Source organism: Erinaceus europaeus, chromosome 13 (assembly GCF_950295315.1).
Source record: "Erinaceus europaeus chromosome 13, mEriEur2.1, whole genome shotgun sequence".
In the NCBI taxonomy this organism is placed as follows: Eukaryota; Metazoa; Chordata; class Mammalia; order Eulipotyphla; family Erinaceidae; genus Erinaceus; species Erinaceus europaeus.
The window spans coordinates 31,412,093-31,436,450 of NC_080174.1; the positions used below are offsets into that span (position 1 = coordinate 31,412,093).

A 24,358-nucleotide genomic window follows, 5' to 3' on the forward strand; every position below is an offset into this window, starting at 1 on the left:
AGGAGTGGAGACTGTATCAGGGGAAGCAGGGTTCCCAGGCTTAGCATGTGTCCTTGCCCTTTCGAAAACCCCGGGGGTGGGGGGTGTTAGGCATTCGCTTAGTCAGACAGGTCCAGGGCCTTTGAAAAGGAGTCAAATGTTACCATCTGTGTTGGATCAGGAACTACTACTCTTCCTTGTCTGCCCTTCCCCAGCAGCCGGCCAGGGTTTGCCTTTTTGGGGAGTGGGGGCAGGGGGCAGCTGGAGGAGCTTTTCCAACCGCCTCCTGGGAACTAAAGCACCAGCAACCCCAGGCTTGCTTGCCCCTCCAGTGTGTAGTGCCCAGGGTTTTGCCCCCTTCCCCACGTGTCACACCAGCTCTGGCCACTAGCCGCCCCCCCCCCCCTCTCCCCCCAAGCTCGGTCTTTCAGGGTCCCCGCAAGTCCCCGGCCAGAGGCTGTGGGGCCCAGAAGCCAGCAGTGTCTGGCGCCGGGTGCTCTCCCGGCCGCGCCGCCGCACAAAGCCTGCAGAGCCGCTGCAGCCGCGGCTTGAGGCGCGCCCCCTCCCGCGAGCTGCCGGAGCGCGCGCGCCCGCCCGCTCGCCCCAGCCCCCGGAGCGCCATTCGCGGAGCAGTTTACGCTAGTCGCCCGGCGTACGGCGCCCCAGCGGCCTGTAGGTGCGCTGCCCGGCTCCCGTAAAGTTATTGTGAATGGGGAGCGGGTGACGTCAGCGCCGAATGTCAACAATGTAGCGATTGAGAGTGTGGGCGTTCCGGAGAGAGCGCGAGCCGCGCAGCTCGGAGCAAACAGCATCCAGCCGCCGCCGCCGCCGCCTCAGCAGCAGCAGCAGCAGCGGCCGCCTCAGCCGTCCGGCAGCAGCAGCGACCGTGCACGCCCGGGCTGCCGTCGCAGCAGCGCTAACGTGAGCGCCCACCACCGCCATCGCCCGCGTCACTTGGTCGCCCCGCTCCCGCTTTCTCCCCAGGCCGCCCCGCGACCCCTCCCCTCCCCCATCCTTCCCCTACCCCTCCCCGGCATTCCGGGGCTGGGAACGAGCTGCCATGTGATGCGCGCCCCCTCGGCGAGCTCTCGGTGACCCCTCCAACCGCCCCCCGCGCTGCGGCCGGGAGGGGACCGCGGGCTGGCCAGACGCGGGCCAGAGGAGACGGAAAAGGACGCCAAGTTCCCAGGCGAGGTGAGTCCCCCGACCCCCGCCCGGGTCCCGGCGGCGCAAGTTTGCTGGGCGGGCGGGCGCGGCGCGGGGCGGCGAAGCGGCGCGGGAGGGAGGGCGGGCGGCCGCTCGTCGGGCTTTTTCTAGGAACGGGAAGGGGGTGGGAGCCGCGGCGGCTGTGCGCCCGCTCGCCTGGCTGTTTACGGCGGGGCGCGGCGGCATTGTATTTCTGCTCGCGTTGTCCACGGGTGTTTTGGAGCAGCAGGGGGAGGAGGAGCGGCGGCTGAGCAGTCAGGCTGGAGAGGGCGGGCGGGAGGGCGGCGCGTCCGCGGGAGCCCGGGCGACTGTCAGACCCGGTGCCCGTCCGTCGACCCCAGGCCCGCACTCCTGACCCGTCCCGACGGCCTCCTGCTGCCCGCGGCGTCTTCCAGGGCGCCCAGCTGGAGTCGCCGCCGGCTGGCCCGAACCTCTGCGACCGGCGGGGCGTCGAAACCCAAGTCGGGGGTCCGGGGACTAGGCGGCGGGGAGCCTGGCGGCGCGGACGCCGGCTGCGGGCCCCAGCCTGGGCGGCAACCGGGGCCCCAACGCGTCCCGGCGAGCTCAACCGCCCGGCTGGTGGCCTCGGAGGGGACCCCCCATCCTGATTGAACTCGAGGCGCCGGCACTGGCACTGGCACACACACCCTCTCCCCCACACGTCCGTCCCAAGCCCCAGCAGCTCCTCCTGGTGGAGTCCGGGGCCACAGCTCCACCTCCCCGTGTCCTGGCGCCGGTTGCAGACGCATCGGCCCGAAGACTCTCCGGCCGCCGGGGTATCTGCCCCTGAGCCCCGCGTCTCCGGGCCGACTCTGACAACTCGGCCAAGTGCAGCCACAGTCCGCTCAGGTTCGCCTGCGGCTGCTACCTGCACGCCGAGCAGCGCGGGGCCCTGGCGCCCGGCCCCAATGAGCCTCTACTAGACTCGACTCTGCGCAGGGACGGCGGGGCGGCGGTCTCCTTCGCCGTCTAGAGCCACACGCTCTCACTCTCGGTGTAAATTTCATTTGTTGAGTGTATATCACTAAAAATGGCAATTACTTTAGATAAAGGAGGGGAAAATTCTTTCTTGCCTAGTGGGAACCTTGCGGAGAATATGCCTAATGAGATATTTTGCTTTTGTCTGTATAGAGTAAAATTAGAGATGTTAACTCTGATAACGGTTTTCTCAGATCATTAAAATGTAACATTCACGAAAAGGCATGTCGAGCTGCAAAGGCTGTAGCCGGCATGAAAGAAGCTGGGCCGCTCCTTTGCTGGTGGTATCAGTAGTGGGAGAGGAGGAGGTGGAGGAGGAATGTTCCGGTGAGGCAGCAGGCAGCTTGCTCTCCACTGTGTTAAGAGATTGCCCCACCCTGGCTTCCAGTAGCTCAGAGAGTAACCAGCGTTTTCATTCTTGCAGGTAATAATAAAATGTAAGTCAAAAATGACATCTTGTAAGAATTAGTCTTTAGTCTGTAAGCGAGATTGCCGTCAGACTGGAGTAGTGAAAGGTCTGTCAGCATTTCCATTATACAATCAGTTCTTCAGGAGTTTATAATTTCAACACAAAACTTGGAGTAGCTGGACTGTTTTTTCTCTTCTGGTGTTCTGATTTTTAAAACGCACTGATTGCCCACTTCCATCCTATTTGCTATTCCTGAAGCTTGACTATCATCAGAAAGAGGGAGAGGGTAAAAGTGGAATATACAGTCAACGGGATAAAACATTTTTTGTGAGAACATGGCTTTATTTGTGCAGACCGTTATTTATTATTTTTTTTTTGGACCTTGGAAAAATTCAGGCTTCCATCAGTAATCATAAATACATAACTCTTCTGGTAACCATTGAGTTAATTCACCTGGCTCTGTGGGTGGATTAAAATGTTATTTTCATATTTTATCTGAGTTATATAGGAAAACATTCTTATTCATAGGTCTATCTGAAGTCATAGCTGAATTATTTTTTTTTCCCTCCAGGGTTATTGCTGAGCTTGGTGCCCGCACCATGATTCCACCGCTCCTGGAGGCCATTTTTCCCCCTTTTTTGTTGCCCTTGTTGTTGTAGCCTCGTTGTGGTTATTATTATTGCCATAGTTGAAGTTGTTCGTTGTTGGATAGGACAGAGAGAAATGGAGAGAGTAGGGGAAAACAGAGAGGGGGAGAGAAAGATAGACACCTGCAGACCTGCTTCACCGCCTGTGAAGTGACTCCCCTGCAGGTAGGGAGCCGGGGGCTCGAACCGGGTGCCTTACGGTGGTCCTTGGGCTTAGCACCACATGCACTTAACCCACTGCGTCACCGCCCGACCCCCCCCATAGCTGAATTATTAACGCTGCTGTTAGTTACTTTTCAGTTCTTTGTATATTGCATGTAAGCATCTGCCATTGAAAAGGGACATGGCAGAAAGGAGAGAGAGAATTAACTCCCCTAATTCAGAAGTGCCGGATAGACGGATAGAAAGCATTTATTCTCTTTGTATTGAATTATGCCTTTGACTCAGTATCTTCAGGCAAGTCCCTTCCAGTCCTTCACCTCCGGTTGTTGTGTGAAGGGCCTAATTATTTGCAAACTGCCTTGAAATCCTCGGATGAAAGACACTGCATAAGTGCAAAGTATTGTTATTCAGATATGGAATTTAATGATCCATTACAGTTCATCAGGAAAATGCACTTTCCTGTGATGGTAGGAAATGTTTCCACCTGATAATAATAACTGCTTAAAAGTTGGTTCAGATTACATATGAGACAATTAACTCTAGCCATGTGCTCTTCAATTTGTTGCAATTCATTTTGTGATCAAAGTGAGTCGCAGAGATCCAGATGGTCAGGTTCATGTTCAGATCTCTCCTAGACTAGCCCTTCACTCCTGGTCCCACGGTCTGTACAGGAGAAGGGATTTATTCACTAGTGTCTGTGAGCCTTTGCTTAGAATTTGTGACCGAGTTCCTGTGATGCCAACAAAAGGGCTCAGGCCTATCTGTATTGTTGGGAGCAGTTTAATTTCACTTGGATTAACTCATGCTTAGTGTTTCTGGTGTGAATCCAACCTTAACAAGGAGAGAGACGCTGCAGGTGGCTAACTCAGCTGTACAGGAGCTTTGGGGGTGCAGTGTCTGATTTGTTTTAAGTGTTGGCTCAGTTGCCAAACATGTGACAGAGTATTAGATACACAAATAACCTTCCTATTTGATCAGGGGAATGGAGGGCAAGACCAGCTTCTTGGGCCTGTTGACCACTGCCAATTAATGCACAGGTGTTTCTTCCCCACCCCCCCTTCCCTGATGGACCACTGGAAAAGACCTCACACTTGGTTAATCTTCTGTGATCTTTTTGAAATCCTTAATAATTCTCCAATTCTTCACTTTTCATTTTTCACTGGATCAGGCAGGGCGGGGACATGGTGTGGAGTGGCAGGCAATCATCTCAACTTTGTCTCAGTTCCTTGTGTTGTGTCGATTGTCATCAGGCAGAAATGGGTGGGAAAGCTGACTTTGTGTTGTTTGCTTCATCTAATTTTTCTGAGGAAAACCAGATATAGGGATTTTTATGAGGAATTTAGTAATTTTTAAATGTTAGCCCTAGTGGCTGGGGGATAGCAGAATGGTTATGAAAACAAAAAACAAACAAACAGAAAAACTTCCAAGCCTGAGGTTCTGTGTCCCAAGTTCAGTTCCTCCATAAGGTAGAAATGAACACTTCTCTGGGTAATATAATGTAACATAACGTAATGTAACACAACATAATCTTATAAACTGACAAGATAGATCTCTTAGAGAATGGGCTGCTTTGTTACGCATGTATTTCTCTGCCTCTTTTTCACCACCTACAGTGGTGAAATCCCAGCAATGACCAAAAAGAAGAAAATTCTTTAAAAAGAAAGGAAAGTAACCTTTAAATGTTGGTTGAGAATCTGTGGAAGAGTTGGGGCTGGCCTGTAGACTACCACTAGATATACTAAAACTTGCTGTTGTTTAATCTTTCTGTCTTTGGGTGCTTTCTAGAAACCTAGCACATAGGAGATAATTTGTGAGTCTGCCAAATGAATGATTATAGCTGCTGAAGAAATTGAAAAATTAAGCCCCCCCAAAAAAACCCCTCAAATTCTAACTAAAATCCCATCAGCATTGAGTCCCACTCTGGCAATGATGGTGCCCTTTAATTTTGAAGCAGAGAATTCTATGTAAAAGGTCAGATAAGCAAGACCATGGACTGTGTGTGAATTCATTGCTTTTGAACTACCTGCCTTCTTGTTTAGTGTTATTGACCAGATGGGGTAACTTGACTTTTTCATGTCTAAGGACCTTGAAAATTTGGCATTTGAGCACACCCACTACAATCATATCTGATTTATAGATTGCTCCAGGTATGCTGGAAAAAAATAGTGCCAACCACCTATCCTGTACATCTGTTGTTGCCTCAGGTTACCCCTGTGAAGAAGGCATTGTGTCCATTCTATAGCAAAGGAAGCTCCCCTTATCCCTCTCTTTCTCTCTCTTTCACAAGGACCTCATACATATGCAGCTATACACTATTCCCAGGCCAACTTTTTTTTTTTTTTTTTTGGTCATTTCTTTAACTTCAGACAGAGAGAAAGATTCATCATAGCACTGCTCTACCATATGTGGAGCTCCCTCTGGTACCATGGGATTTTTACATGGTGCAAGGATTAGAGCCCTGGGGCTTCAATCATTGCAAAACTTTACTGGGTGAGCTATCTCCCAGTCCTGATATTCATTTGGAAAGAATTTCATCTGAGTGAAGGGTGTTTTCTTGACCATCTGAAAGTTATTTCTCCACCTTACATATGATAGCTTAGCTCTGGGTCAGTCACTGAGCATGTGAGTAGGGACCAATACATGCAATGGAGCATAGTTCAGGGCCAGGTGGTGGTGTACTTGATTAAGCACACACATTCACACACACCCCTGGTCCCCACCTGTAGGAGGAAAGCTTCACAAATGGTGATGCAGAGTTGCACATATCTCTCTCTTTCCCCTCCCCCCAATAAATTTTTTTCTTCCTCTAATAATAAGTATTTTTAAAAATAATAAAAATATTTTAAAAAAATATGAAGAACATAGTTCTGACCCTCCCATGCAAGGAGCAGAGAATAATACATGATAGAATACATAAGCTGAAATCGGATAGAAAATTCTCCATCTGCCACTCTGTTCCTGTCTCTTTTCTGTCTGGATGTTGGAAAAGCCCCGGTGACACCTGACCTCCTTAGAGGCCATGGCAGTTCCCAGTCAGAGCTACTTGCAAAGACTGACATTTCTTCAGAGCACAAGATAAGAAGTTCTTGGCAGAGTTAGAAACATGATAGTGACAGTAGCACTGAGACTTTGGGAATGAGAGGGAATAACTCCTGCATCTCAGTGGAGAACCCATCCCTGTCCCTCCTTTGAATTTTATTTTTCTACAAATATTTACAGGTTGTTCAAATCTAAGCCAAAACTTGTTAGATACTAAGCATTCTGTCAGCTTGCTGAGACTTTCCAGAATATTCCTCATCATTGTTTCCCCTCTTTGGTCTAAGGTGACATTTAATAGAAAATTAGTTCTTTTGTTAATTCATGGTTTTTCCTCCCCCCCCCCACCTGCCTGCCTCAGGTGATTAAAAACCTAGGTTTACCCAAAACTGAAAATTAATCTTGCCATCCCCATGCTACTCAGCTTTTTTTTTGAGCTAGATGTATCCCATCTTCAGAATCTTACCTCCATATCCTTTTTTTTTTTTCCTCTAGGTTATCACTGGGACTTGTGCTGGCACTACAAATCCACTGCTCCTGGTGGGCATTTTTTTCTTCCCTTTTATTGGACAGGGCAGAGAGAAATTGAGAGAGGAGAGGAAGATAGGGAGAGAGAAAGAGACACCTGCACATCTGCTTTGTCGCTTGTGAAGCGTCCCCACTGTAGGTGGGAAGCTGGCTACTTGAACCAGGATCATTGGGGGTGGTCCTTGCACTTTGTACTGTGTGTACTTAACTGTATTATGTGTGCTTAACCGAGTGTGCCACACCCCCCCAATATTCTTTTCAAGAGCCATTTCTTCTCTGAGAATTATGTAAATTGAACTATGAGTGTCACTGCTTCAAAAATCAGAGAGGAATTTCACATTTGTTTTATTTCTTTTTCCTTGATAATGCACTTTTCCCCAAAACAATAAATCCCAATCTGAAATCATTTCTTGTCCTCCTTCATTCTCATCACTAGCATTGTAGCCAAAGCGTCTCTCAGTCTTCCCCAGTGACTTCATAATCACCATCCCCTCCAGTACATTTTCCTGACTAACTTTTCTTTTGTCACTTAGCCAGATTGTACCTCAGTTCTGAGGTGTGTCAGTTTCCTCTCTGACCTTTCTGTCCTCCTTCAGATATTTCAGGATACATTGCTAATGCTCCCATTAGTAGGTGCTTTGTTGCTGGCTCCCTCCCATTCTGATTATGTCAGCTTTCATCTTGTTCAGGCACTTAAATCTTCCATTTCCAGTCCTTCCAGCATTGTCTAAAGCCATTCCTGAGCCTGCAAGCTGACTATGTGAACAAAGTCCAGGTGAGACTCAGAGGAAAGCTTTTTGAGTTTACATGTCTTCTATCAAGTCTAGCCATATACCAGTGCCTCCTGCCTTAGCAGAAGCATCAGGAGTTTCCCTAGGACCCTTCATGAATCTAAAGTACAAAAGGCTTAGACTATAACTGGACCTCAAAGCTAGGAGCACCAAGGGCAGTTATTCTCATTCTCTAAAAAGGCAAACAAGATAAATATGCCTGCTCAGTAAGTTTTCTTGGTACACCAGCATCCACAGATTACTAGCCAATCTTATTTTCTTCTCATTCTGTAGTTAACTAATGTGCAGAAGCTCCCAGATGCCATAAAATAGGCCTCATGTCCAGATACATTTGTAGAGCAAAAGCCTGCTTATTTGCTAAACATTTTCTGAGTCCCATCCCTCTTCTCTTCTCTTCTCTTCTCTTCTCTTCTCTTCTCTTCTCTTCTCTTCTCTTCTCTTCTCTTCTCTTCTCTTCTCTTCTCTTCTCTTCTCTTCTCCCCTCCCCTCCCCTCCCCTCCCCTCCCCTCCCCTCCCCTTCCCTCCCCTTCTCCCTCTCTCTCTCTCTCTCTCTCTCTCTCTCTTCTCTCTCTCGCCACCAGGGTTATCTCGAGCTCATTGCTGGCACTATGAATCCACCACTCCTAGCAGCCTTTTTTTTTTTTTTCTATTGTAGTTTAATAGGACTGAGAGTGGAGGGTGGGGGGAAAGACACCTGCAGACCTGCTGTACCACTCATTAAGCATTTCCCCTGTAGGTGGAAAGTGGGGGCTCAAATCTGGGTTCTTGTACTTGGTAACATGTGCTCAACTGGGTACACCACTACCCAGCCCCTCTGATTATCTCTTAATCCAAAGACCTTAGAGTTAGGGGATCATGCTGCTAATGGGTAGTAAACTTAGCTCTGGTCTCTGCCTTGAGAAAGCACACCTGCAAATACAAGTTATTCTGATCATCAAGTCATGCAGTGGGGGAGATTTGACCATGTTGGGGGTGGGGGTGGAGGAGCTGGCTCAGTCCTTCCTGAGAAGTAAGTTGTGGTTAGGACTCTTCAGAACTTGGGGCTAGCTCCACTACCCACCCCTCCACCATCCCCCAGCTTAGCCTCATCATCTTGTTAATTCATTGCTATCTTGGGCCCTTTGGATCATTGCATAAACTACCATTTAACCCCATTTTGGCAAATAATGGTTCTTGTACACAGAGTCCAGAATTGATTCTGTGTCTCTAGAACAAAATAAAAGCAGAATTGTCAATTGCTCAGAGTTCTGTTTATTGTATGGAAAGAAACAACCTATTTTAAACCTGTTAAGAGACCATTTGGACAATATTTGGATGATTAGAAGCTACACACTCCCTCCTCCCACTACATGTGGTTCTTAGGCAAGTATCATTAGTGAAAATATGAGTCTAACTTCTGTCTAAAGAGCTTCTACCCTCATCCTTCCCCCTCATTCTAGGTGGGGCAGAGGGCCTCTAAGCTCTGCAGGTCAAAAGTGATTATATAGACCAATATTAACACAGAATAAGTATTCACAGGGCTGGGGAGACAGTATAATGGTTACGCAAAAAACTTTCATGCCTGAGGCTCTGGGTTCTCAGGTTTAGTCCCCAGTACCATCATAACCCAGGGCAGAGCAGTATACCTTTCCCATATTTGGGAGCTACTCTCTTCCCTGATCCAGCTTTATGGTCCTTTTTCCAGCCATGATATCATCTCCTTAGACAGTAACTTAGATCCACCTGCATATCAGATATCAGGCTCAGAAAAAAAACAAAAAACAAAAAACAACTAGTATAGTCATGGGCTTTTTTGGAATATAACTAAAATAGGACTACTATCTACAAAATGGAGACCCCCAACTCTTCATATAAACTTTTCTAGCCTAGTCAACAGTTTTTTGGTTCTATATGTTAACTCTTTTTTAGCCACCAGGTTCCAGGGGATAACATGATGCCAGCCAGACTTACCTGGGCAGATGACCCCACCAGTGTGTCCTGGAGCTCTTCTTCCCCAGAACCCGCCCCACTAGGGAACAAGAGAGACAGGCTGGGAGTATGGATTGACCTACCAACACCCATGATCAGCAGGGAAGCAATTACAGAAGCCAGATCTTCCACTTTCTGCACCCCATAATGACCCTGGGTCCATACTCCCAGAGGGATAAAGAACAGGAAAGCTAGTAAGGGAGGGGACGGGATACAGAGTTCTGGTGGTGGGAATTGTGTGGAGTTGTACCTATCTGATCCTATTTTTTTTAGTTTTTGTCAGTGTTTCCTTTTATAAATAAAATTTTTAAAAAATTTAAAAAAGTATTAAAAATTAAAAAAGACAGTACACAGTTTAAGACAACCTGACTTGATGCTTTTCTTTTTGATTATTAATTTATCTATTAAAGGAAGAGAAAGATACAGAGACCAGAGCACTGCTCAGCTCTGGTTTACAGTCGTGCTGGGGCTTGAATCTGGGACGTGAGAGCCACAGGAATAAAAGTCTCTTTTATATATATAATTTTTATTAGTGATTTAATAATGATTGACAGGACTGTGGTATAAGAGGGGTACAATTCCATATAATTCCCACCACCAGAGTTCCATGTTCCCTTCCCATTCATTGGAACTTTCCCTATTCCTTATTCCTCTGGGAGTATGGACTAAAGATCTTTATGGGGAGCAGAAGGTGGGAAGTTTGGCTTCTGTAATTGCTTCTCCCCTGGACATGGGCACTGGTAGGTCAGTCCATAACCCCAGCCTGTCTCTCTCTTTCCTTAGTGGGGAAGGGCTCTGGGGAGGTGGGGTTCCAGGACACATTGGTGAGGTCAGCCTAGGGAAGTCAGGTTGGAATCATGGTAGCATCTGCAACTTGGTGGGTGAAAAGCAGAACAAATTTTTTAGTAATCAGTAATCTAAAGATAAAAGTATAGCAGATGAAATTTGGGGTCTTCATGTTAGAAGGAGCTAGGAAGTCTATTTTAGGTATATTCCAAGGGGCCCATGGCTTTACTAATTTTTGACTGAGCACAATAGCTAACATGCTAGTAGTATTGTCTGGGAAGATGGTGTCAAAATTGAGGATAGGACTAGAAAGCTGCATAAGGGCAGAGAGAAGCTCCCAAATATGGGGAAAGTATATAAATACCATTGATTGTAAAGCCCATTGATCTGACTTTGAGCCCATGTCTATTCATATGTATATGAATGAGAATATCTAACCTCTGTGTTCCTATAGGTCTGAGCTTGCAGACCTATAGGTCTGTGGTCATAGCTAGGAACATTCTAGGCTGCACTCATTTCAGGACCAGTCTTCCTCGAGTATTGGAGTATGTGGAGTAGATGGAGAGTGGAGTAGTTTTGTAAATGTTAGGGGAGATATCACAACAGAAATCCAAAATATCATGCGAAGCTTCTACAAACAACTGTAGGAAACCAAACTAGAGAATCTGGAAGGAAAGTATTTTGCATCACCATTTTGCTGTCTCCCCAGCCTAACTTTTTGTCTTTTTTTTTTTTTTTTGCCTCCAGGGTTATCACTGGGGCTAGGTGCCAGCACTATGAATCTACTGCTCCTGGTGGCCATTTTTTTTCCAGTTTATAAAATAGGACAGAGAGAAAATGAGAGGGGAGGGGGAAGATAGATCGGGGTAGAGAAAATAAATACCTGCAGACCTTGGGAAGTGACCCCCTGCAGGTTAGTGCTCAAACCAGGATCCTTGTGCAGGTCCTTGTGCTTTGTACTATGTACACTTAACCCAGTGCTCCACCACCTGACCCACACTTCTTGTCTTTTCATAAAAGAAAACCTATTTTATTCTTCTTTTTAAAAATATTTCTTTATTTACTGGATAGGACAGAGTAATTGAGAGGGGAGAGATAGACACATGAAGCATTGCTCCACCACTACTCAAGAAGCTTTCCCTTTGCTTTCCCTTTGCAAGATCCTTGCACATTATAGCATGTGCACTTAACTGGGTGCATCACCACCTGGTCCTTATTTTCTTTTTGTGATGATAGTAACCTGTATTGGGAACTTCCTGTGTGTGTGTGTTGCTCATATTAACTCACTTAATTCTTCTAATAGTCCCAAGTTTGGTGTGATTATTAGAAGTCAGGGTTCTGATGTCATCCCCCATCCCCTTAGGTGTGGTAGAGCTGGGCTTGGAAACTAGGTGACTGGAGTTACGTACGAGTCTATTAACCTTATCTCACTATTTTTTGCCCCTCCCCTTTTCCCCCCTTTCCTTTTGAGATTGGAATGCTGAAGCAGTTCCAAGAAGTAGAAATATAGGCCAACTCACTCTGAAACATTGGTTATTTGTTGACACCAGTCTGAAAGACAACATTGAAAACTAATCTGTCAGCGATCCTGAGTGAATGTAGTAGCTCTTGGCTTTCACATGACTCACTTTCTAAATTGTTGCATTCCCCCGGTCTGTGTGTCCATTTGGGCAATCACAGCGGGCATGATGACAGGTAAAGACAAAAGAAGTCCTAGACATAGAACATAAACCCCATGTCACTGTCCCCAGTATTTTCCTGGGATTCACTCTCCTTCCCTTTTAATAATTTTCAACATTTTTTAGGAGGAAAGGGGTAAGTTAGAAAAAGAAGGCAGAAACCATTTCTGCAAAAAAGCAGTCTTCTACTGAGGAGCAAGAATTTCATCTGAAGCAATTCTGTTGGTGCTTCTAAAGGGAAATACTAGCTACTAGTAACAGATTAAAGCAAGTAACCTTTGCTCTCATTCTAGTCAATTTCAGAAAGAAACATCGCTGCCAGATTAGCATGTTGCAACTCTGAACTGGAGATTTTGAATGGTTTTAAAGGACTCAGCAAGGCAGTTGTCTTGGCAGTGACCCCATTACCTCCTCTGGTTTGCAAGGTCACTGTTTAGAATGCTAACTCAGCTTTGAGCTGGCTGGACACCCAAACTGCCTTCAGCCAAGAAACATCATTCTTTTGAGCTGCTGGAACATCAAGTGTACATTGGAAACTCAATTTGAACAACTATCAAGTGTATGAATATACTGTGCTTATTTTTCAGCATTTTGTTTGAAATTTGGACATGCCTAAATGGGGAGCTGCTTAGTGTGTCACTGTTGGAGGTTTTAAGCGATACAAAAAATCAAGCAGATGAGTGCATAAAGATTTCTATGCAAACAATGATGAGCTTAAATTAAAGCTGCTGATTTAGTATAAGAATTGCTTGCATTGATTTGTAGAATATCTGTATGGAGTCACAATTCTGTATTATGCAAATGAATGAGCCCTGAAGAGTCAAACTGAAAAAAAATGAAATTAACTATAAGAGATATTATTACCCATTCAGCAAGAAGAAAATTGAGACATACTTTGAGTTAACCCTTATGTTTCATGAATTGTCTAGGGAGATTAGTATCAGGGATGCTGGTCCTTGCTGCAGTTAAAAAGTCAAGTTAAGCTGCTTTCAGTTCTCCTAGTATATTTTCTTTTTACCAGAGTGCTGTTCTGTTCTGGCTTTGGGGGTGGAGGTGGAGGTGATGGGAACCAAGAGCCTCCAGCATGAAAACCTTTGTGCATAACCACCATGCTATTTGCTGCTGCTTTCCTAGTAACCCTTTTTTTCAGATCCAGTTTCTTCACTCTGCTTGCTGTCTCTCTGCCACCCTCTTTAGCATAGTCGTACCCTTCTTTATTTACAAAACCAAACTCAGAAAATGATTTTTTACAAACGCAAATTTACAGTGTAAATAACAGGGCATACTTAGTGTATCACCACCCCCACCCCACCCCCATAACAGCATATGAGTTGGAGACAAAACCAAAGTAATAAAACCCTAAATTTGGCAGAAGTAGAATTTTACACACTGATAGAAAAGTGATGGGAGTGAATTTCTGAGTGGTGAGAGGACTATTTTAAGTACAGGGTTGGATAGAAAACGTAGACCAGCAGAGCAAAGGATGTAAACTGTAATACTGAAGATAGAAAAGGCAGGTGATCTTTAATGTTATGCAGCAATTGTCAGTAAGCATCACTCTCCTCTTGCCAGACCCAGAATATATAAGCCTGTAAAGCAAAATGGTGTGTTATTTGACATTTAAGCAGAACTTCAGTGGAAAGCCACTTGCTTTATAATTAGGAATTTTTATCACTCAGTCTCAGTGAACCTAAAATATTCCATTATCCATAGTGTTTAAAAGAAAACAATGACTTCCATTCACCTGCCTCCAGAATACCATAATTGTATTGATAACAAGAGATTTTTCAGAATTTTTTCCACTGTTAGCATAGTGATGATGATAACATCTGGGCTATTGCAGAGCTTGATTGATTAATGAAACCATGCTTATTTTAGATTGAGGAGTTGGCTACAAAATACTCAGTTGTGAAGTTTCAACTGCCTTTGTGCTACTCCTCCCCCAGGGCAAATCCTCCAGCAACCATGCTATGTTGAGTTGATGCCGCCATCTAGTGCCAAATGGTGGAACTGTGCTGCTGGACTCTTCATTCTTTGCCTATAGGTTAGATCAAGGAGCTGTGTGTGAAGAACCCTTTCACTGAGAAAAGAGAACATTCTATAACTCCTGCTTTCCCTTTCTTTTAACTTAATTTTTCCCTTTTTGCTTTCCTTTCTCCCTGACTCCCCTTTTCTTCCCCTTTCTACCTATTACAAACTCTTTGTTCCTTTTTTTCCTTTTTTATTAGTGACTTAGTAATGATTAACAAGACTGTAGGATAAGAGAGGTACAGTTCCATACAATTTACACTACCAGAGTTCTATATCCCATCCCCTCCATTAGGAGGTTCCCTATTCTTTTTTGAATAAATAAATATGTATTTATTGTTGGATAGAGATAGAAATTTAAGAGGGGAAGAGCAGATAGAAAAGGAGAGAGACAGAAAGGCACCTGCAGCTTTACTTTATCACTTATTAAATTTTACCCCTGCAGGTAGAGACCAGGCCCTTGAACCTGGTCTTTGCACACCATAATATGTGTGTTTAACCAGATGTGCCAAGTTCCCCATTCTTTATCCCTCTGGGAGTAAGGACCAAAATTCCCTATGGGTTTCAGAAGGTGGAAAGTTTGGCTTCTGTAATTGTTTCTCCTTACCCTCCCCCAACTCTTCATCATTTTTTCTGGAGAGAGGAGCAAATAAGCTTGCAAACTAACAAAACTATTCACAGTTAATAAATATGAAGATTTTTGTCTGTCCTCCTCTTTTTTTCTTTTTAGCCACCGGGATTATTGTTCACACTTGGTACCTATATAAGAACTCCACTGCTTCTGGTGGCCATTTATTGCCTTTCTTTTTCTGATAGAGAGAGGGAGAGGGAAAAATATCTACAGCACTACTCCACTGCTATGAAGCTTCCCCTGCAAGTGTGGATGGAGACTTAAATGATGATTTTTCTAATTATACCTAATGTTGGAAGTAGAAGAATGTCAGGCATTTCAAAGTTAAGTTAGCCATTTAGACCCTATTAGCTACCTGGGATAAATTGTACAGTGGAGAAAGTGTTGGACCCTTAAGCATGTGGTCCAGATTTCCTGGCATTGCATGTACAAGTGTTATCTTCTGGTTCTTTCTCTTCTCCTCTCATTAATACATAAATAAATCTTTTTTTTAAATCAAACTGTTTTAAAGAATCAGACAATTGGGGAGATAGCTCAGCAAGCCTAAGGCTCCAGGTTCTATCCTTAGCATCACATATGCCAGAATTGAACATTGTTTTGGAGGTCTCTCTCAAATAGTCAAACAAAAAAAGAATTTAAAAAATCTTTATTAATCAGTAAAGTTCAAAACCAAGTTCAAAAGTTTTGTTTAGGAGGTAATCTTCTGATCTTCTTCTAGGAAGACTCTTACTCAACAAGAGTAACCTCTTTAAGTTTTGAAACTGTTGTTATAATATCCTTTTCTTTGGTAAAATTGCAAATTTAGTTTTTCATTCAAGTTAAGCAACAAATATTTGCATGGGATATCGTGAAATGCTCAGTCACTATTCTCAGCTGTGTTTTCCAGGGGAAAAGTGTGTCTGGAGTTCTGGCCAGTTTGCCTGTCATTTTGAGGGTACCACATCGAGAGAACAAGGATGAAATATATGGAGGACAGAGCTCAAGATGTGATTCTTCTATACCATTTGTGGGATCTGAACTAGTGTACAGGTTTAAATCCACCACATCAAATACTACATTTTAAGTTTCCACTTGTGTTCAGCATCTTGATATTGTGGGTTTGAAAGTAAGTCCCCTCTGAAAAACAGGAACCGTGCCTGCCAGTTAGCAGTTCTTGTGGTCAATATGGCAACTATTTTGATTTTTTTTTTCAGAAGGGGGGGGAAAGCAGTTAAATCCAGTTAAAATGATGACCAGTTAAAAATTAGCAGGCTGAGGAGATTTGAATACAGCCATTCTCCAAAATCACAACTCTGGAGAGTTAAGCTGTTTGTTTATTACCACTGTTAATTACTATTAGTTGCCACCTTGGCTGTTTGAGTAGTAGCATGCATTATTCATATTTTGGGTTTAACTTTGGAAAAGAGGAACTTGCAGGGCAAGGAGGTTTCTGTTTGCTCATTTGCATGCACCTTGTTTTTGTTTTCCTGGGTAGGTGTGTGTACCTTATACATGCAAGAGTGATTTAACATGTCAGCAGTTTCCTAGCAGAAGCCCTTGCTGACTCAATGTAGCTGCTGTAGCACTCAGCTGGCCTCACTGTAAACTGCCCACTGTCTCCAGCACCATTCTTGGAGAACACCAGAGTCATTTAACTGCTGGGCATCTATTTTCAGATCTGTGGTCACTGCTGTACTGGGTTCCTTTTGCTTGCCAACCGACAAACACTGCCTTCTGGTTACAATGGTTGCAGAAAATAGGGCATGCTTCTGTCTTGGTTGAGACTACATAAGGATCACTACATTTCTGGAAAATCCCTCAGGACAACCGATTTTTTTTTTTTTCCTGCAAATCTCTAAAGGGAAAAAGGAAAGGAGCTGGGGGAGGTGGAGTAACAATACAGGAAAGGGAACCTGCTGTTATTTGCTTCTTAGCACCACAAAGAATATTCAGGAACCTTTAACTTAGGCTTTCTCTGTATAGCTGAAACTTGACCCACTTCTCCCTCCCCAGGGGCCCTGCCCTCTGCCTAGAGTAGGGCAGGAGGGCTGAGTGGCCAGCCTGGCAAAGTTTTGTGTGGTTCAAGCCTTAGGCCATGACAGATTTTGTTTATATCTGATACACATATGTTATTAAGATTTAAAAAATAGCCTGACCTCAGGTCATTTCAAAGCTGGCATGTGTTTGCAGAGATGGTTTCATTGTTTGTTTTTCAGAGTTCAGTTCTGCTTATTTTCAACGGAAAGTGTGAAATGTTACTTTTCTTGAGGTTTCTAAATAAACTTCCTTTTGTAGATGTAATTTGACCAGGCAGTCCTCAACTGTCTTAAGAAAGATGAGTTGAGGGGGTCGGGCGGTGGCGCAGTGGGTTAAGCGCACGTGGCGCAATGCGCAGGGACCAGCGAAGGATCCCGGTTCGAGCCCCCAGCTCCCCATCTGCAGGGGAGTCGCTTCACAGGCGGTGAAGCAGGTCTGCAGGTGTCTATCTTTCTCTCCCCTCTCTCTCTGCCTTCCCCTCCTCTCTCCATTTCTCTCTGTCCTATCCAACAACAAAGCAACGTCAACAATGGCAATAATAACCGCAATGAGGCTGCAACAACTAGGGCAACAAAAAGGGGGAAAAATGGCCTCCAGGAGCGGTGGATGCATGGTGCAGGCACCGAGCCCAGCAATAACCCTGGAGGAAAAAAAAAAAAAAGAAAGAAAGATGAGTTGAATGAAAGCATCTGGGGAAAAGACGCAGTTTACACACCTTTGAATTTTCATTTATTTGTTTGTTTGTTTTCTTTTAGCTTCTGTAAACATTCTTATTGAAGCAGCTCTGACCAGTAATAAAGAAAAAGCCAAGCCACAGCGACTGGGTAGCATGATGTTGATGGAAGTTCTTGGTTTCCGCCAATACATATGACTCATCAGTATCAATAGAATTGTGACTTCTAATAATAACACAGTACAAGATCTTCAAAACATGTGGTTGCAGCCCTTGCTGTGAGTGAAAGGTTGGAAAATATTAGTTCGAACTTTTCTTTCATGCTTTTTTCCCTGATCTCTTGATTTCACCTAGGTATAAAGTTGTTTTTTTGGAGGTGTGACAATCACACCATCATTTTCTTATCTTACTGTTTTTAGTTTCATTATGAGCATGTCAATTAAACTCTGATCACTTCAACATGTAGAAATCTGTGCAGTAAGTATCTCCCATTGGGGCTGTGTTTTAAGGGAAATGCAGCTGAAAAGCAAATCCTCCCTGAACAGAGAAGGGACGGGGGTGCACAGGTCCATCTAGACAGCAAGTCGACCAGCAGAGCTACACAGTCTTTAGTGGAAGGCTGAGGTATTGCTGACTAGTCCTATTGCCTTGTGAGTCACTGTCAAAGGATTCCAAGAGGAAGGTTAACAGAAAATACGAGTCAGAGGAAAGCAGAATGGAGAAGCAGTTATGACAGGAAACAGGGCTGCATGAGCCTCACAAGGAGACTAGGTGTGAGTTCACACTTTGCAGCCTATTGACTTTGCATTTTTATAAGAGAGTCTTCTTTGTTTTTTGTTTAGTTTGAGTTTTTTTTCTACTGTTTAGCCAGACCATCAGAGATGACTATCTTACCTCTGCACCGCAGTGGTCTTACCCAAAAGTATTTCCTTTCTGCTTGCTGTCCTTAGAGCAGCTGAATCACTAGGCTTAAAGATGCACATCTTTCTTTCTTTCTTTCTTTCTCTCTCTCTCTCTCTCTCTCTCTCTCTCTCTCTCTCTCTTTTTGATCTCTTGATTTCATTTTGTTAGGTCTTCACATTCTCATTTGCTCTCTTAGATTTTGTCCCCTTTTGCCTGCATATCCACACCCTTTTCCACTACATTCTTGGACAGGCAGGATGTGTACAATTCATGCTTAGGCATCAGATTACACTGTATACTCGTGTACACCCCCCTCACATGCACCTTTGTGATGTTCCCCCACCCACCTACTCATGGAGATGGGTGCTTTAAGTGGAAGAAAATCACAGGCAGAGTCAGAATTTGGCTTCTGCCCAAAGTTAAGAAATACTTCCTGGGAAGGAGGCTGGATTCTGAGGAACCAGAAAGACCAGGACAGGTCCCTGACTTCAGAAGCCAGAGAGGAACAGGGCTAGGCCTGGGGAAGATAAGAGGTTGAGACAGCTAGGCCACCCAGAGCTGAACTGGAATCAGAGTGTATCTAAATAGGGATACTGTGGCCAAGGAGAATTAGAGGGAGTGGGAAGACCAGAACCCAGGGAATAAAAGAAGTCAGGGATCTTTAAATTGTATTTTGGCTTTTCATTTTGGGTCTTAGAACGATGCACAGCCTAGTCGGTCTATGAGAACCACAGACAGTGAGGGGTAAATCTCCCCTGTGGCCCCAGACTCTCTTGCACCTCAGGGAGACCTTCCATTACCTCTCTTTACTTACATTTGAAGTGTAAGAACTGTCTCCCTTGGGCCAGGTGGTGGTACACCTGGTTGAGTGCACATGTTACAATGTGCAAGGACCCAGGTTCGAGCCCCCTGTCCCCACCTGCAGGGGGAAAGCTTTGCAAGCAGTGAAACAGTGCTGTGGGTATCTCTCTCTTTCTCTCCCTATCACTTCCTTCCCTCTCAGTTTCTGGTCATCTCTATCCTATAAATAAATAAAGATTAAAAAAAAAATTTTAAAGAAAAAGAACTGCCTCCCTCCCCAGGTTTCCCCAGCCTATTCCCTTTTTCCTTCTCTCCTGTAGCTCTTCTCACACTCTTGACATCCTATATGTAGTGCTCACTTATCTCCTAAGGGTCATTGCTGCCCTTGATCTCTGTTTTGTCCCTAGTATAACTGGGAAAGTGTCTAACACTGGCTGGCTGGCTAGCTGGACAGACTCAGTGACTCTCCTGCCTTTAAAACTGCTCACGATATCTTGTTCTTCAAGCATTTAAAAAGCACCTTGTAATTGGTTTTCAATCTACTGTTTCAAGTATGTTTTCACCAGTGTTTGTTTCAAGTATGTTTGCACCAGTGTTTCCTTCAGGCTGAATTTTTGTAAACTGTCTCCTGAACCAATTACTTAAAAAAAATTCATATAGCTTCCCAATGTGTGAGTTTTACGTGTTAACTTTGAATTTTTTTTAATTATATTATTCGTGAGGATTAATTAATCCAATTTTCTTGAGCAAATCAATAATTATTAAAGTTTGCTTTTTTCAGATAATTCTACTAGGCATGGTCATACACTGTGCTGAATACTATACCAGTAGAAAGTTTGGTCCTTATTTCATATTGGAGACATGAAACATTTGAAGTTTAATGCACAGCAATATATGATTAGGGTGCAGGTAAACAGTAGAGGAAAGTGTAGTATAACAGCAAAGATTAGAATACTGGTGAGCTTTACAAAGAGAAGTTGAATCTATACAGATCTAGTTAATGGCATTTATAATTCTGTAGATGCTAGATTCATTGACTTTCTTGTCCCTTATCAGTCACTGTCAGGATACAGGCCATTTCTTGATTATACCAAAGTTGGACTATCTTAAGATGTAAGGATTGGAAGAGTTTGAAAAATTTAACACAAAAAACTATCAGTCTTTTACACCACAAAAAGTTTTAAATGTATATCCTTCACTTACATTGTTTGAGAAATGTGACTATTACATATTCACTAAAACATGAACAGTGAGAAAGTAATTCCAAAATGGTTTGTGTGAGTGGTACATAAAGGGGACTGGCTCAACATATGTAAAGAACACATATGAATCCATAAGAAAAAAAGCATAATCTTATAGGAAAACGATACTGTACACTAGTATATTTCAGCATATCATAAAAGAAACTCAAACAGCTACTTTAACAATCAAGAACATGTAAATTAAAATCACAACCTATCATGCATATTCTCTGGGTTGGCAGAAATTTTAAAACAATATTAAAAATATATTTTCAGGAATCATTTTCAAACTATGAAAAATTGACAATATCATGTGTTGACAAGAATGTAGATGAATGGGAGTTCTTGTATACAGCTGATGGGAATGTAACTTAATACAATTACATTGGAAAACAGTTTGTTATAACCTGGGCTCAGTCTGCTAACAACATATAACTCAGAAATCTTACTCCTTGATATACATATAGAAAATCTCTTAGACTGCTATTTCAAGAAACAATGGAAAGAAAGCTTATAGAATCATTGTTCATAAGAGCAAAAACTGAAAACAACCCAAATACTATTGGTTAGAATTTAAGTCATTGAATTGAGTCAGCATAATTTGTTCTATCTGTATACAGGGATACAAACTGGCAGTGAACGATGAGTTAATAACACCACATAGAGGAGGGAGCAACGAGTGGTGGTTAAGAGCAAGGACTCTGCCTGGATTCAAAATTTAGTTCTTCTACTTTATTGTGTGATCCTGTGCAAGTTTCTAAACCTTAGATCCATAGAGAAAATGACAGCATTTGCTTAATAGGGTTGTTAGAATTGAATGAGTTAATATCTGTGATATGCTTAGGAGGGTGACTAGCATGTAATAAATAAGTTGTATGTCAGTATTTATTTGTTAAATAAAAAGTATGAATCAATGTGAATGAATCTTACAAGCATAATGTTGAGTGAAAGCAGTAATACATAGAACATGCATAATATGATTCCATTTATGTAAAATACAAAAGCATGTCAAATTAAATATATTGTTTAGAGATGCACATATAGATGATAAAATTTGAAAGAAAATTAGAAGGTAAATGGGTGGTTGGGCACATAGCACAATAATTTACCCAACAGTTTTCATGCATTAGATTTGAAGCTCAGTCCCTGACACTACCATAAATCAGAACTGAGCATTTTTTTTTTGTAACAATAATAGAGTGTAGTATGATAGAGAAAAGGATTCATTTGGGATCTTCCAAAATTCTAACAGTACCTTATTTCCCAAACTGAATAGTGGTCCCAAGGATTTTTTTATTGTGGGTTTTTTGTATATATGTATATGTTTAACAATTTAGGTAATAAATTTTAGAAGGATTTTGTTATTTTCTGAGAATACCTCTGATTTTAAAGAAATTACTTTAGAGAATGTCAAACTCAAAGCAGCAATATGACATTTAACAGGAATAGATGTAAATTCCTGCATTTGGGTAAAAAAAAGTTTAAATATAGAATTTGCACACCTGCTTGGTACCAGTTTCTCAACAAAATTGTGAGCTGCCTTTGCAGCATGGTTCTCCCGCTGTTAATGAGAGCTAGAGGCTCCCTCCTGAGGACCACATAAAGAAAGATACCCCATGTAGATCAGGCGATGCAGTGGTCTCATTCAGCTGTTCAAATTTCATGTATGGGATACTATGCCCAGTCTTAGGGACTTATTTTTAGGAAGATCTTGACCCTAGAGGGAACATCCACTGCTATCAAGATGCTCAGAAATCTGTTAACTGGACAGTTTTTGGAGTTGCCAACAAACATCAAGAAGAGGAAATGTTGTAGAGAGAGAAAGAGCATCTTACCTAACCAGCAGGGAAAACAAACTTTTCTATTTGCTTTGCAAGTCAATTCCTGTCATTTCTAGTGATGGGGCCAGGTTTTAGCTCCTGATCCTGGGAGGTACCCAAACAGGCTTCACTAGACCCCTTCTACCCAGCATCTTTGAACCAACATCTTTGCCATTACCTGGAGCTTGTCAAAATGCAGAGTCCCAGGCCCACTCACTTCTACTGAATTAAAACCTACATCTTACCAAGATCTCACGTTAAGAGTTGAGAATGACTAGGCTAGTTGCCTCTAAAATGCTTTCTTATACTTCTGAAGTTTTAGTGGCTTTTATTTAGTAAACTGCACATTTAACTGAAAATTGCTAGTTAAAATGGTAGCATTATTCATTTAAAGTCTGTAAATGTTGCATATCCAGAAAGCCAAACAAGTATTTGTTGTTGCTACATTAATTCAAAGTGTATTTGCTTAATTTTCTCCCTAAGGTAAAAAGTTAGGTTGCTTACATTGCTTAGGCAGTCTACATCAATTAAAATGGAACAGTCTTCCATTTTTTTAACATGCAGGACTAGATTTTTGGTTTAAAATTCTCTATTAATATCATTATCCTCTCACTAAAAATTCTAAAGTAGATCAGACATTTAAATAATAAAAACATATCTTAATGATTTTTATATTTGGCCTATTATTTTTGCTAGTACATGCTCCATAAACTGATGTTAATGGAGCTTTTGAAATCTTAGTATTTTATAGTGATTCACCACAGTATCTCTTATCTTTCTGGCTCTAGATCTGAGCTCAGATGAGTCAGATAGTTTGTTTTTAATTCCCAAATCATTTTATTAGGGATAGTTGTTGACACATGGGTACAAATTCTCATCTCCTTATAATAGGTGTTTGCATACTGCTTACATCCATAAACTTGGGTATTTTCTGGCATTGTGCACCAGTTCCCCAGTGCCCTCATGGTCTCCACCTCCTTTAGAGTCATTTGCTTTGGTATAATAATGCAAGGTAGTTTTATCTTTCCCCCCACAAAAGGTCATGACTATCAAACTCATCTCTTTTTTCCTTAGGTATTTTGCTATGCATGCTTTTAATTGATTGAAGTTCTGGTGGAATCCATGATTCATTTTATCTGTTTCCATTCATTTTATTAGTCATCTGTTCTTTGGTGTCCATTGCAAAATGAATTCTTAACATACAGTTATAAAATTCTAAAATAAAGAAGTTCTTAACTGATTTACAATAAGATATAAATTAAAATTCACTATATGGCAAAAATGAATGTGGAAAACTTTTCATGAATAAAAATATAGTTTAAGGCCACATACTCATGCATTATTTGGCTAAGACAGATTTCTCGTTTTATTTATTTATTTATTTTTGTATGTAAGGCAAACAAATTCAACAATTAGTTTAGTTTAGTTAATATTTAGTGTCTTATGTGTCACCTAGATGAGATAACCATGGCAAACAACTTTACAAAGTGGAAAAGTATTATAGACAGTATTATAGAGTTAATATCTAAAGTTCTAAAGCTCTTCCAAAAGATCAAAGAAACGGGAACACTCCCTTGAACCTTCTATGAAGCCAACATAATCTGATACCAAAAGCAGATAGGGACGCAACAAAAAAGAAAACTACAGACGAATATCTCTGATGTACATAGATGCTAAAATACTAAACAATATCCTAGCCAACCACTTAAAGCAATATATTAAAATGGTTATTCACCTTGACCAAGTGGGATTTCTTCCAGGCATGCAAGGATGGTTCAATATACGTAAGTCAGTGTCATTCACCACATCAATAAAAGCAAAACCAATAACCAAATGATTATCTCAGTAGATGCAGAGAAAGCCTTTAACAAAATCCAACATCCATTCATGCTCAAAATACTACAAAAAAAAAAAAAGGGAATAGATGGGAAATTCCTCAAGATAGTGGCCACGTCCATATAGAGCAAACATATAGCCAATATCATACTCAAATAACAGAAGCTGAAAGCATTCCCCCTCAGATCAGGGACTAGACAGGGCTGTCCGTTATCACCATTACTCTTCAACATAGTATTG

General features: G+C 42.7%; 2 protein-coding genes across 4 annotated transcripts in view; one reads left to right on the plus strand and one right to left on the minus strand.

Moving 5' to 3' along the window:
* Positions 1–30: 30 nt before the first annotated feature.
* Positions 31–23,271, minus strand: LOC132542692 (uncharacterized). Its single transcript, XM_060205394.1, has 5 exons — positions 23,193–23,271; positions 22,461–22,516; positions 21,862–21,921; positions 1,354–2,077; positions 31–119 (listed from the first exon to the last, which is right to left on the minus strand). The coding sequence occupies exons 1-5, from the start codon at positions 23,269–23,271 to the stop codon at positions 103–105; spliced, it is 936 nt and encodes a 311-aa protein (XP_060061377.1). The 3' UTR covers positions 31–102.
* The window catches only part of BACH2 (BTB domain and CNC homolog 2), a 524,461-nt gene continuing 500,687 nt past the window's right edge, over positions 585–24,358 (plus strand). For all 3 annotated transcript variants that reach the window (XM_007530629.2, XM_060205487.1, XM_060205488.1), the window contains exon 1: positions 585–1,173. The gene's annotated coding sequence lies outside the window, so the exon portion shown is untranslated. The remainder of the gene's footprint in view (positions 1,174–24,358) is intronic.